The 15,054-nt window shown below is 39.2% G+C and overlaps 2 protein-coding genes across 2 annotated transcripts; both read right to left on the reverse strand.

Annotated features, from left to right (window-relative positions):
• Positions 1 to 2,108: 2,108 nt before the first annotated feature.
• On the reverse strand, positions 2,109 to 3,384 carry LOC112200433 (disease resistance protein RPP2B-like). The gene is made up of 2 exons (XM_024341466.2): positions 2,785 to 3,384; positions 2,109 to 2,696 (listed from the first exon to the last, which is right to left on the reverse strand). Exons 1-2 carry the CDS (start codon positions 3,382 to 3,384, stop codon positions 2,109 to 2,111), a joined length of 1,188 nt encoding a protein of 395 aa, XP_024197234.2.
• Positions 3,385 to 4,408: 1,024 nt separating this feature from the next.
• On the reverse strand, positions 4,409 to 6,268 carry LOC112200441 (disease resistance protein RPV1-like). Its single transcript, XM_024341479.2, has 2 exons — positions 5,793 to 6,268; positions 4,409 to 5,516 (listed from the first exon to the last, which is right to left on the reverse strand). Exons 1-2 carry the CDS (start codon positions 6,266 to 6,268, stop codon positions 4,409 to 4,411), a joined length of 1,584 nt encoding a protein of 527 aa, XP_024197247.2.
• Between the last annotated feature and the right edge of the window lie 8,786 nt (positions 6,269 to 15,054).

A 15,054-nucleotide genomic window follows, 5' to 3' on the forward strand; every position in this document is an offset into this window, starting at 1 on the left:
CCTCCCATATGCCATAAATTAAGTAAAAGATAGGAACAAAAGCAGTTCACTTGCAAAAGAAATTGCACATAGTGGATAGTAAATAAGCACTAAATGTATATGTATATGTAAATAAGAATAGGATATCACTTAAATTTTATCCAATATCCAATTATAATTAAACCAATTACAAAACTAACCATATTTGTGTTGGAGTGTCACTCTTGTATTCTTCAATCCTCAAAGAGAACAGGTGCTGAGGTGCATAAAATGCTTGATGGTACTACTTTTTGATTCAACACGATCTTCTAAGATGGCAGAACAGTTGAGTCAGCTATGTACAAAGTAATACAAACCTAGAGAGTTCGTCCAGCGCTTCCAATATGACCAAATTTTCATGGCTTACATTATATATGAAAATTTCAGGCAGGCTCCACAGGTCGATGCGTCTATATGGGCCTTCAAGAACAGAACGGTCTAGAAAACAGGTAGCTATGACAACCCTGCACGACATCAAGCAAAGGAACAGTTTGGCATGCTTCCTCGGTTGGGAATGAGAACTTTGCAACACACTCAATCTCACCAAACTGGATTGAATACTTCTTGTTTTATTCAACTACAACTCTGGCTATTATATAGCCTTAGACTCTAACAAACTGAACTGAAAACATGCCCACGTATCGGCTACACACAGCCACGTGTTTTAACAGAAAACATACACTAAATCAAGGCATGATCTAATCCTAAAGACTCGCCTTCCAAAATACTATTTCACAATTATACGAAGATCCAACAGTCAGATCTTCGCCCGTGACCACACAAAGTCATCGGGACAGTCATACGATCAACATAATAAAACTACAAGTCCATCAAACGGTCTGATCTTCACAGATCACAAATCGAACGATCGCAATGTAAAAACTCATAACTTAATCATACGATCTCCAAAATTCACATAGAACATAAAAATGGGCAGAAACTGCCCTTGGGACCCCCGGAGGTGGCCGGAAAAGGTCACCGGAATTAGAGGCAGAGCCGCCGCCGACCACCGCCAACAGCGTCGGGGCCAGGCTACTCCTCTTCGTTTCATCGATCTAAGAAACTTTCATAACTAGAAAGAAGTCAAAAAATGAGTGGAAGTGGTCAAAATTACCTAAAACAGTCTGGTTTGGCCGGAATTTTTGCAGAAACCGGTGAGAGCTCCGACGAGCGTGAAAACTTTCACCTCCGGCCGGGTCTTTTGTAATCTTGATCAGAAACTAAAGGGGAGTTCAACAAGCTAAGAATCTCGAAGATTGGTGACCTAGAACTCGGGATATTCCCTTCGCACCCCAAGTCGGCCGGAAAGGAAAAACGTGCTGCCGCCGCCTCCACAAGCCACAAGGCGGCGCAAGGTTGCTACAGGAAGCTTCGTAAGAAAGATACGAAGCTAAGTGAAGAAGTCTGGTGTGATTTGGTTGCCGGGGGAGGAAGAAATCAGCCGGCGAAGGGAGGAACAGCTCCGGCGATTTCAGCTCCAGCTGTGTAGTTTCTCGGCCTTGTAGCGCTCTCCACAGTTCGTTTTTCACCTCGATGTATCCTGGGAAATTGTAGACAATGTCAAGGTGAGGAAAATTGGTTTCGGAATCAAGTCGTTTGGTGGCCGGACGAGGGAGATATCGGCCGGAGAAGTTATGCTCTGTTTTCAGCTTGGGTTCGAGGGAGAGAGAGAGATGAACAGTACTGCCGACAGAAATGGAAAACCCTAAATTTGGAAACTTTCCATTTATATATATACCCAATTTGGTAACTTTTCCAAATGCTATAACTTCTTCATACGAATTTCGATTTTTGCGTTCCGCATATGCACGAACTCGTATCGACGAGCTCTACAACTTTCGTGAAGGAAGTTTCCCCAAATTCCTTACGTAACAAAAAAGTCGATTTTAGGGACCCCCTAAATAACGTTCGTTTCGAAAATAAAATCATTCGAAACCAAATTTCTCTCGCAACGACATACGAATCACACCGACAATTCATAATTCATATAACTGAACAAATATTGAATTACAAAATATTTAACTGAAATTTCGGGTCTTCAAATGTCTTTCAGAGTGGCAAGCGGTAGATCCCCTATATTTCTGCCAGTTCTACAATTCTTCAAGCGTGCAAGTTATGCTACCAGTGCCACTGGTTTCCCCAGCAACTGGAATGTCAAACCTACTGCTTGATTGAGTGGTTGTTTGGTTTAACTCTTGCACATCTTGCTCATATATCAGACGGACTCCACACTCCTTCACCATCAGACCCGGCCCTCTGGTTTCAAATAAGAACTCAACCTGACTACAACTGTTATGCCACCACTCTGTACCAAAGTATTTATCACGAGATACATAGAATAGCCACAGGTGATCTGATTCAACCTTGCAAAATTCTTCACTAAAGCGAAATGCTGGCTGTCTGCCATATACTTGCAATTCTCTTCCATTGAGCTTCAGGCAACATACAAGATGATGTGTTGCATTAAAAGTCTTGAATTCATTTATATAACGCTTATCCACCCGAAGCTCATGGATTACAAAAACAGCACACAGAGCAAATCCCAAAACCCGACTGTTATTCCAATGTGCAGGCACAGATACACTTAAGGAACACCCAACTCTCCGATCGGTGAACCACTCAGAAATATTACTTCCAGGAATTACAATTTGAAAAGTTTCCCTGTTATTAGAGATTCCCTGTGCAAGAAAAGATAGGTTGTTAGTTGATTAAAGTCTATAAGTATATGAGCAGAAACGCGCACACACAAACTTAGAGAGGCAATACCTGATACATGAATGTCTTCAGTATTTCGAATGCTATGTTATTTCTTCCTTGATTGCCATTTAGATTGAAGCAATTGATGAAATTGAAATATGATTTGTTTAATCTGTTCAAATTTGATGCATCGAACAAGTATCTCAATGAAGTACAACCATCTGCCCTTAAATCTAGTATACTATTTGATGGAAGGTCTGACAACTCTTGAAGTCTCTTGCAATTCTCCAAGTTAAAGTTCTCAAGCTTAGAAAGCAATCGAATGCCTGAAGGAATGCGAACAAAATTGTTTCCACTTAGATTCAAGGTCACCAAAGAGGGAAAGTAACCGAATTCGTTGGCAAATGCTCCTTCACCAAGATTGCAATTACTCAAGTTCAGATACGTTAAATTACACAGACCAGATATAGGCAGGTGGAAACTCATTGGCTCTGTATTCACTTTTGGCACCAATCCAGAAGGCAAGAACTTATTTAAAGATCGCCAAATTACTTTGCATCCATGAAAGATTGAACCTCTCACATATTTTCTGCGATCATGGGTAGATGACATTTCTATTGCAGACCCACTATTCACATCAGTTTCCTCAAAACAGTCCATCTCCCCCATATTTACCTGATGTTTGTCCAGTTTCAAGCATCCAGAAAGATTAAGATTTTCAACAGACTTCAATTTATTGATGGTGCTTGGAAGACAAACAAGTTTTCTGCAGTTGCTTAGATTCAATGACGCAAGGCCAGTCAGCCGTTCAATTGAAACAGGCAGTTCCTCAATGGCAGTCTCATCAAGACAAAGCATCAACAAACGTTCCATATTTCCAACAAACTAGGGAATCTTCTTAACTTTTGAGCAGTTAGAAAGAATTAATGTTTCAAGAGATTCCATTTCAATTCTACTTGGCAGACTCTCGAGACTTTTGCAGGCTTTAAGATTCAGGACAATAAGCTTTTTGAGAAATCCAAGGGATTCATGGATTCTTACCAAATGAGAACATCCTTCAAGATCTAAAGTCTCAAGATTCTGAACACCTGCGAGGTCTGGGGTCTCCACAATTTTTTGAGAATGGCAGAGTTTGATGAACTTCAACTTGTCAAAATTCTGCTCATAAAATTGAAACAGTGAGCCACCACACAGAACAGACAAATTGCTTCATAGAGATAAACAAGTAATCTATTAACTGTTTATCTATTAACTAATAGCCATACCTTTGTTCCCTTCCAAAGCTGTTTAATGGTGCTGTGGCACAAGTTGAGTTCAATAAGTTCATCTGCTTCAAAGTTTTGTGGGAGAGATCTTAAGGGACACCCAGTCCATTCGAGGAGTCTCAAGGAATTAGAAAGACAAGTGAGGCCTTTGGGAAGGTCCACATGACAAATATGGAGAAGACTAAGTTGGGACAAATTTGAAAAGGCTTCTGGCTTCCAATGAGCCGCTTGTAATTTAGTCAACTCAATTACCATGCCTTGGATTGAATCTGTTCCCTGATGATGAAAAAAAAGAATAATAGCTTAAGTGCAGAACACAAAGAAGACCAAGACCAAAGCAGATTACAAGTAAATCTGCCTTTTTTTTTTCCTACACAATAACTGAAGTGCAGAACACAAATAATAATTTGCTCATCATTTTTTCATTATCAAACTCTTACCTTATTTTTCTTCAGCACATTGTTGATGTCTTCATGAGACCATAATCTCCTAGGTTTGCCTGGCTCTTTGGGAGACTGTTCACAAACAATTTCCCAGCCCAATTCTTGTAGCAAATCATGCATCGACAGTTCGTTGTTGGAGATAATTATGAGAGATCTACCAGCAAGTACATCTAAACCAATGACAGGGTCTAGCTGGCAATAGTCTAGTATTTGTGTCACACGATCCTTATCCTTCCCCTTGTAAAAGCAAGCAATATGTTGGAATATTTCTTGGTCTTTTTCATCCAGTCCATCAAAACTAATCCGAAGCACCTCAATAATGCGTTTCTCTGGTGTGTTCTTTAGCCTATCTATTGCACTTGCCCATTTATCAGCGCTTCTACCAAATAGAAAAGAACCTAAAACCACGAGAGCCAATGGAAGCCCCTGAGCATACCCTATAATATCGTAGCATAGATGCAAATAATCTTCTGGTGGGGGACATTTCTTAAAAGCCTTCAAACTCAAAAGTTGAAGTGCTTCATCAAAGTTTAAGCCATTAGCCTTGTACGTAGCACCAACATCATGTGCCTTTAACAACTGAAAATCTGTGGTGGTTATGATAATTCTACTCCCTCGACCAAACCAGTTGCGACTTCCAACCAATTTCTCTAATTGTGTCAACCGATCCACATCATCAATAACAACAAGCACCTTTATTCTACACAACCGCCTTTCTATCATAGCAGCTCGTGTGTATTCATTGTCTATATTTTCAATTTTAGCCATCAGGATTCTGGAAAGTAGTTTTTCTTGTAGAGAAACTAGGCCATTGTTTTGAGACATTTCTCTAACATTGGAAAGAAAGCAGGTTCGGTCAAAATCCTGGCAAATTTGATCATGGATAGCTCGGGCAAGTGTTGTCTTACCTATGCCCTGCATGCCATGGATCCCTATAAAACGCACCCCACAAAGCTGTGGACATATGTAATTGCCTATTAAATCATCAACACGGGAATCCATTCCTATGAAGCCCTTGTCAACACTTGAAGATTTATACACAGACTTCTTCAGTATATGATTAACAATTTCCTCAATTAGCTTTGTTGAATTTCTGAGAAAATTTAGATAAAATTGTGAGTTAGAAACTTAGCAATGTAACATAAGCTGCAAAAGCAATGTTAGCATTTGGCAAGATTAAGTAAATGCAAAATGGTAATCCAGTCTCTCAAATTTACTGGATGTTCATCACTCTCCATTCTTATCCATCCCTCAATCAGAAAAATCAAAACCAATTTAAATCATAAAGAATAGTTGATCTTAAAAAGAAGATATTATCCTGCTCTCAAATAGTTGATCAATATCTACTTTAGCAAGGAAAGAGACTTACGAATAATTCTTGGAATCCCAGCCAGAAAGACTGGCGACCTCAGTCAAAGCATCTCTCCACGCAGTCAGTCTGTCCTCATTTTGCCCATAAACTTCTTCATGTTCCCTTACTTCCACATCTACTTGGGGTTTCCATTTGAGCTCAAACCATCCCCTTTGGTGCCGCACATCAGAAGGATCCGCGTGGTAGAAGACGGGGAGGACTTGTTGGCCCATGTCTTTCATGCATTGAATAATCTTGACGAGTTCATCCAAGCACCATGACGAAGAAGCATAGTTGACTGAGAAAATGACAATCGCATATCTAGAGTCCTCAATTGCAGCTAAAAGTTCAGGCCTAATGGATCTTCCTTTCTCAAGCTCTCGATCATCCATAAAAGTGAGAATTCCTCTCTGATTTAGTGCAGAATACAGGCGACCAGTAAAACCCTTGCGGGTAAAACCCTTCCGTTGACCACGAGAAGAGGTTGACGCCATCGATCTCCTAATCGGAATTGAATCAGAGTCGCCCCGACTTGATTCCACTTTCCTGCTAAAAGTATGGCGGGTATCTTCCCCCTGAAACTTAGAAAGACATCGTATTTCCGTTGACGACGAGAAGAGGTTGACGCCATCGATCTCCTAATCGGAATTGAATCAGAGTCTCATGTTGTGTTGTTAACGGAAATACAAAATACTATCTTTCTAGTCAATGCACGAACTTGATTCCACTCTCCAGCTATTATTATTGTTGGAAGTATAGGATCTGCTGTCAACATTGGCTGCTGTCAATGTTGGTTGGCTGGCTGCTGCATTTTGTACATGCATTTACACATGTTGTATTTGTTTGCTGTCAACATTGGCTGCTGTTAATGTTGGTGGCTGCTGCACTTAATGCATTCACACATGCATTAATTGTTTGTAGGATGCCTATATAAAGCTAGGATGTTGTACCATCTCATCATCAAAAATAAAGATCAAGAGGAATGATATTCTTCCTCTCATATTTCAATATGGTATCAGAGCAGAAATCCTCATAGGACCTGCATCTGTATTGTTCCTACAAGACTCTTGTATTCCTCTATCATCCTCATTAAGATGACAAAAGGAGAAGGTTCCCTCGTTGCAAAGATAGAAAGCCCAGAAGGAAATCCAAATCAGCGTCTGTGCTCAGTGCTTCTAAATGAGTTCAACTACCTTCCTTGGTCAAGAGCAATCACTCTAGCCCTTGGTGGAAGATCAAAGCTCAGCTTCATCAACAACAAAAGCAAAATCCCAGATGCCTCATCATCTGAATATGAAAGTTGGTTATCCAACGATCAACTTGTCATGTCATGGCTCCTTAATTCAATGGAGCCAAAACTTGCAGAAATCTTTAGCTATTCAGAGTCATCTCGACATCTTTGGGATGCTGTCAAAGACATGTATGGCAACCTAAACAATGCAGCAAGAGTGTTTCAACTCAAAAAGGATCTTGCAGGGATTCAACAAGGTAATCTCTCATTTGTTCAACATCTTGGCAACCTAAAGGCCAAGTGGAATGAGCTTGATATGTATAGGCCTCACACCACTGATGCCACCATATTGTTGAAACGAGCTGAAGAAGATAAAATATTCCAATTGCTTGCAAGTCTGGGATCTGAATATGAGGATCTCAAAAGCCATCTTTTGATGACCCCGGAGCTTCCTTCATTCGCAACGGTATGCAACTCCATTCAACGTGAAGAAGTGCGCAAAATGGTGATGAATGTGAACACCAGTATTAGAGGGTCAGAAGCTAGAGCATTTGCTGCAAACAAAAGTGTCACAAGCGACAGAACATACAAGGGCAAGAGGCCAGATCTAAAGTGCACACATTGTGAAGGCATTGGACGAGCTGGTATAGGCCACATAAGAGAGAGATGTTGGATATTGCATCCAGAACTGAAACCTAAGTTCAATGAGGAGCAAAAAAATCAAAGAGGCACCACTCAGAGAAGCCCTTACATCTCTAATCCAAAGGGAAACCTCAGCAACACTTCTGAAGGTATGATGAACTTCACATCCAATCCAATAAGTCTTATAAATGAGTTTGCTACATATCTTGAAAAGAAGCAAGGCAGTTTAGAGAGAAATGAAAATGGAAGCACAACTGCTATGCTTGGAAAGTTTGCTGGTTTTTTGGCGAAATCAAACATGGCTTCTTCAGAGGATATACCAGGTATTATTTGTGCCATTTCTACTGCTTTAGATGTCAGTAAAAATCATGATTTTTGGATAGTGGATTCAGGTGCCTCAGATCACATGACAAACAATTCTTCCATATTACATGAGTTTGAAATCTTGTCAAAACCTTCACATGTCTCAATTGCAAATGGCAACAATGTTCCCATCTTAGGAAAAGGAAAATTAAAGCTTTTTTCTGATAGCATCAAGTCATTTGTATTATTTGTACCCTCATTCCCATTCCAACTCTTGTCTGTAGGAAGGTTAACAAACTTATTGGATTGCCTAGCTATTTTCTCTCCTCATAATGTTGTTTTTCAGGATCGAGTGTCCAAGGAGAAGATTGGTGAAGGGTTCTTTCTAAATGGCTTGTACTACATATCAACTTCATCAAGCTTTTCAAAGTGTTTTCTAACAGAGTCCAAATCTGGAATACAGCAACAATTGTGGCATAAACGCCTAGCCCATCCTTCCTTTAATGTTTTGTCAATGTTATTCCCTAGTTTTTGTAAAGTCTCCCATAAGTGTGAGACATGTCATATGTCAAAATTTACTAGATTGCCTTTTCAAATCTCCCAATCCAGAGCAACTCAGCCTTTTGAAATTATACATTCTGATGTTTGGGGACCAGCATCCCTAGAATCATTTGATGGCTATAGGTTTTATGTCACCTTTATTGATGATTTTACTCGAACCACTTTTGTGTATCTTTTGAAATTCAAGAGTGAAGTCTTCAAGTGTTTCCAAGATTTTCATAACCTTGTCACAAATCATTTTTCATCAAAAATTTGCATTTTAAGGTCAGACAATGGCACTGAATACACATCCAAAATCATGACTGATTATCTTAGTGCTCAAGGGATTATTCATCAAACCAGCTGTGTGGGAACACCACAACAAAATGGTATTGCAGAACGTAAAAATAGAGATTTACTTGAGAAGGCTAGGGCCTTAATGCTTCAAACAAATGTTCCAAAAAAAATTCTGGTCTCAAGGAATTCAAACTGCAGCTTACATCATCAACAGATTGCCTAGCAGTGTGTTAAATTTCAAATCTCCTTTTGAAGTTCTAAAAGGTCGAAAAGTTGACATAACACACCTTCGAGTATTTGGCTGTACGTGTTTTGTACATGTTCAGTCAAATCACCGAGATAAGTTTGATCCTAGAGCTGTCAAATGTGTGTTCCTCGGGTACTCATCTACCCAAAAGGGATACAAGTGTTACAATTCACAGACCAGAAAATTGTTTGTTTCAAGGGATGTTCATTTTGATGAGTCTAACTCTTTCTTTCAGTTATCTGACAATGAACCTCAGGGGGAGCATATTTGTGACTTGTTTCCCACTCCAATTCCTGTTGAAGCTGCAATAGGCACTCCTAGTTCACCACAACTAGTTCAACAATTTTCAAACACTGAAGAGGTGCCGACAGAGTCCAACACTCAAGATGATCAACAAGCAGTTGTACCAAATACATCTCAATCTCGAAGAAACCCACCAAGGATGAGACATCCACCACCAAGACTTCAGGACTATGAGACTTACACAACACGTTATCCTCTTGCACAAGTTGCTCATTCCATCAATACCTCCTCTTCTCATAGTGCTTTCCTCATCAAGATTTCCAAAGAAACTGAACCAAGGAATTTTGAAGAAGCAAATCAGTCACCCGTTTGGAAGAAAGCTATGCACGATGAACTCAAAGCCCTTGATGACAACAGAACTTGGAGTATAGTCAAACTTCCCAAAGGCCAGAAAATTGTAGGGGCAAAATGGATTTACAAAATCAAGTTCAACTCCGATGGTTCAATTGAGCGGCACAAGGCAAGGTTAGTTGCTCGTGGCTTCACTCAAACCTTTGGTGTTGATTATAAAGAGACTTTTGCTCCAGTTGCTAAAATGAACTCAGTTCGAGTTTTGTTATCTGTTGCTATAAATTGTGGCTGGTCTCTATACCAAATGGACGTCAAGAATGCATTCTTGCATGGAGATCTAGAAGAAGATGTGTATATGAGATTACCTCCTGGTCACCCACGTGAAGGCGAAGCTGGAATGGTGTGTAAACTTCACAAGGCCTTATATGGTTTGAAACAATCCCCACGTGCTTGGTATTCCAAACTGAGTTCGGTCCTTCTTGCTTCAAGCTTTAAGCGAAGTCATGCAGACTCCTCCTTATTTGTTAGACATGGCAAGGCTGGCACGTTGGTTGTTCTAGTATATGTGGATGACTTGATCATCACTGGAGATAATGTGGATGAGATTAAGTCTCTCAAGTTAGCCTTGCACAACACCTTTGCCATCAAGGATCTTGGACCATTGAAGTACTTTCTGGGAATTGAAATGGATAACTCCTCGAATGGTATGTTCTTAAATCAACGTAAATATGTTGTTGATCTTCTTGATGAGGCAGGAATGAAGGAGAGTAAGCCTGCACGCACTCCTCTTAGTAGCAGACTTAAAATAGATGTTGAAGGAGAGCCTCTCTCGGATATTTGTGTTTATCAACGTCTTGTGGGTAAGCTCATCTATCTCACCATTACAAGACCAGATATCACTTACGCTGTGAGTTTGGTTAGTCAATTCATGCACTCTCCTACAACTCATCATCTACAAATTGTCAAAAGGATTCTTCGCTACTTAAAGGGCACAGTTGATCGAGGAATCATTATGAAGAACAATGGTCACTTCAACCTTGTGGGATACTCAGACTCTGACTGGGCAGGCAATTCCATTGATCGAAAGTCTACAACTGGATACTGTACCTTCATTGGAGGCAATCTAGTTACCTGGAAAAGTACGAAACAAACGGTGGTTGCTCGTTCTAGTGCAGAAGCTGAGTATCGTGCAATGGCATCCATAGCTTGTGAACTCATATGGTTAAAGACACTGTTGGGTGACTTAGGCATTATATGCCCTACACCCATAACTCTACATTGTGACAACCAGGCTGCCATGCATATTGCAGCCAATCCTGTCTTCCATGAACGCACCAAACATATTGAAGTAGATTGTCACTTTGTTCGAGATCAAGTTCAGTCTAAGCTTATTGAAACAGTATACACACGATCATGCGATCAACTAGCAGATATTTTTACGAAGATTCTCGCTTCCGCTCAGTTTGAACGTATGCTTTCCAAGCTTGGCTCAAGGGACTTCCCTGATCCAGCTTGAGGGGGAGTGTTGGAAGTATAGGATCTGCTGTCAACATTGGCTGCTGTCAATGTTGGTTGGCTGGCTGCTGCATTTTGTACATGCATTTACACATGTTGTATTTGTTTGCTGTCAACATTGGCTGCTGTTAATGTTGGTGGCTGCTGCACTTAATGCATTCACACATGCATTAATTGTTTGTAGGATGCCTATATAAAGCTAGGATGTTGTACCATCTCATCATCAAAAATAAAGATCAAGAGGAATGATATTCTTCCTCTCATATTTCAATAATTATACATATACTAAAGCCCCTGGAGCTCGCACTGTTCATAACACTGTTTGAGTGAAAGGAACATTTTGCCCTCTTTTTTTTTTTTTTTTTCAGTGATTTACGACTGGGCTTATCAGTTGGGCTTTTGAAACTACAATTGCTACTGAATAACATACACTCAAGTTTCTTTCAGTTGTGAAACCAATACTATGCCAATACGAATTTATTGATCATGATAATCTATCCAGAATGTGTCTTTGAGAACAACAAGTGTGGGAGTGGTCAAATTCTGCTAGGCATGCAATTAAGGCGATTAACTCCGCAGTTAGTATGGCGTTAAATTTCAGTCATGAATGCGGCGATTATTACGACAATAACTACGCACAATGATTATGATTATAAGTGCGTAATAAGTGCGCAATGAATGACTATCATAAATATGTAATGAATGACGGTCGTAAGTACGCAATGATTAACTGTTATTAGTGCAGCAATAATTATCATTATAAGTGTGTAAATAAATGCAGCCATCAAAGCAGAAATAATGGCGGCTTGTTCCCGAAGTAAGTCATTACCTATATAAAGGAGGCTCGACGTCCAGGTAATCCATCTGATTCCGACTATCTTTACTGCACGATTAAGAAACGTACTGACTTAGGCATCGGAGAGTTTTCTACAGGTACCCCCCCTTCTCCTCTAGCTGACGGTCAAACTCCAGGTCAACGCTCGAGGGAAGCTTCTCGATTGTTCCTGGTCAGCTCCCGCTCCAGTCCGCATTAATTGTTGGGTCAAACTCCTCTACGGAATTTTTCACCTCCAACAACAAGGTTCTACGGTCCATTTATAAGTGATAGATTATAATATTTAGGTACAGTGTATTTCTAATGTACGTTTGAATACTGCATCCTTCTTACTATTAAATTAGTGCTGATGCAACTTTATTTCGCATCTTTTACATTCACTCATTGCTCTTTTTTCATATTTATTATGTTTTTTCTTTAAATAATTTCTTCTTATCATGTGTTTCCTCCAGTTATATAGTGAAAAGGATTAGATCTACATACTTCTACTTGGTTGTTGTTAAAGACTGATTCGAAATTTGATTGATGATCATGAATTTTAATCTTGCCTAGAATCTCTATTTGTATTTCTGCGTCTCTCTACTAACTTCTTTTTCTCCAATATGTTCTCCCTTAATACATACATATCACACGAATGAATGGTCTACTGCAAAGCTTCGATCTGCAGATTTGCAACACATGATGGTTGGTGGTATATATGAAACATGCCCACATTGTTACCGACAACTGTAAGAAAACAGCGATCTAAGAATCTGTCTTGAACACGGCATGCAAATACCTCTTTCATGTTTATCACTTCACTCAATCATGGTATTGAAATTTTACATCCTATCATGTAAATTACTTTTACAAAAACCTTGCTGAACCAAAAAATTAACTACTAAACTTTGACAAACTTTAACATAATCATGTTAAAGAAATACAATTCCTTTGATCATCTTTGGAACTTGCTTAATCATGTTCTTTAGCTTTCTGTGAGGTTTTAATTTGGCTATTTGCAGACTTCCTAAACACCACAGACATATAGAGATGAACTTTGAGTCCTCAAAATTTTCTCCTTGAGTTCACCAAGATTGTTATAATGTTTTCCTGTGAATTTTTGGTTTGGCTATTTGCAGTCTTCTTGAATTCTAGAAAGTTCCATAGCAAATTGGACATTTATTAACTAATTTATCTTTACACAGAGATGAATTGATATCAACCATACTTATCTATGCAGTTATAGAGTCCATATTGTTGTTGAGGTTCCAAACAATGAAGCTACACTATAACTGCTGGAAAAACAAGCCAACCAACTCTTTGGAACAAGCTGCAAAGACCTGATAAACAAGAACCCATATCTAACACGAGACAGTTCCACAAGAGATAGAGCAGACAAAAGGCCAGATATATATATTCCAGATCAAAATCAATGAAGCAAATGGCTTCATAGTCAAAGGCATCTATCCAGTCATGGAAACCCTTACACCACAAACAGGAAATGAACCAAGCACTTGCACACTAGCCTACCTCTTCCTGTCAAAAAAGAGTCCCTAATAAAGGCAGAAGATAGTTGTTCAGCACCGACTCAGACAAAAAAGCTCGCAGGTGTTCTCTACAAAAATTTTCTTCATCTAGCTTCATTTTTCTTGACAGCTTAAGTGTATGAAAACAGTAACTACGTTTTCTTTTTTCACAATGACAGGGAAGCTAACGTTGAACCAGCAATGTCATCAACTAACGCTGCACAACCCAACAAGCAAAAAACTGACTGAAGCAGCATATAATTGCAACTGTTGCACCAGATTCTATATAGATAGAACTGGAGCAAGCAATTTTTGGATAGGCTAACACCTTTATGTATATACACCTGGGACAACTAGACCAACTATTTTTGCATAAAAAAAATAGACCAACTATTTTTTGAAAAATGTTCCAAGAGCAACTGTAACTAAGTAAAACCTCAAACTTAGATAGATAGCCTATTTTTTGAACACTAAGATCATCTTTTGTTTTAGATGATGTACAGTAATGAAAACAGTTGTATCATTTATATCCTCTCTTTTTAAGTTTAGAGAGTAGTAAAAAATATTATGTTTATGATTCACCCGCAGCAAAGCGCGGGCACTGTTGCTAGTACATATACTAAAGCTCCTAGAGCTAGCACTGTTCATAGCACTGTTTTCTTGAAAGGATGGTTTTGCCTTTTTTTTCCCGTGATTTACGACCTGCCATTGCAGATCTGTCTTTTTTCCGTGACAGAATTTGGGCTTATGAGTAGTACAATTGCTGCTGAATTCACCGAGTCACCGACAATGATTTATTTTTTGTTGGTTATGTGTGTGGATAACTTTAGAATGATCGAGAGAAAGCCAGAGAGAAAAAAGAGAGAGCGAGACAGAGAGCAGAGAAATAGCGCGAGAGAAAGAGAGAGAGAGAGCGAGAGAGAGATAGAGAGAGAGAGTTTGAGACTGAAGAAGAGGGATACGGGAAGAAGTTTATGGTCGATTCGAACAGAAATTGAGTGAACTGATCATCCCAGGTATTCTACAATGGGTTCGAATTTGTTTGATTTACTTTTTTGTCGGTCTCTCGGCTTTTCCATCATCATACATCACCGTTTTGGGTTTTTCCTGTTCAAGAACCAATCTAAGTAGTTTTCAATTAACCTGGGATTGGATTTTGTGGTTTTCTTTTCTTGGTAGGATTTGGATGTTCTTCGGTTATATCATATTGTGGTTTTCATTGTGTTATTTGTGTCTGAATTTTATCTGATATTAAACGGTGACTTCCTTGATTTCATGAATTTATTTTGTGATTTTTGATTAGATTAGTGTATGCGATTTGGGGAAAAGGATTGGGTTGAAAAGAAATAGAAGAGGTTTGTTTTTAATCTTTCTCATCTTTGTTATCGTTTAGTGAATTGTGAGCAGTTTCTGTGTGTCAATGATAGTGATAGGTTGATGGGATTTCGGTTTGGTACAAACACACTTTAAACTGATTGTTAAATTTCATCCAAAAAGCTATGATAAGTTGTAATGTAACTGGTTGATGAGATTGGTATAACCTTATTAGCATACATTACTGTAAATAAAGG

This window comes from Rosa chinensis, chromosome 1 (genome assembly GCF_002994745.2).
Source record: "Rosa chinensis cultivar Old Blush chromosome 1, RchiOBHm-V2, whole genome shotgun sequence".
Lineage (NCBI taxonomy): Eukaryota > Viridiplantae > Streptophyta > Magnoliopsida > Rosales > Rosaceae > Rosa > Rosa chinensis.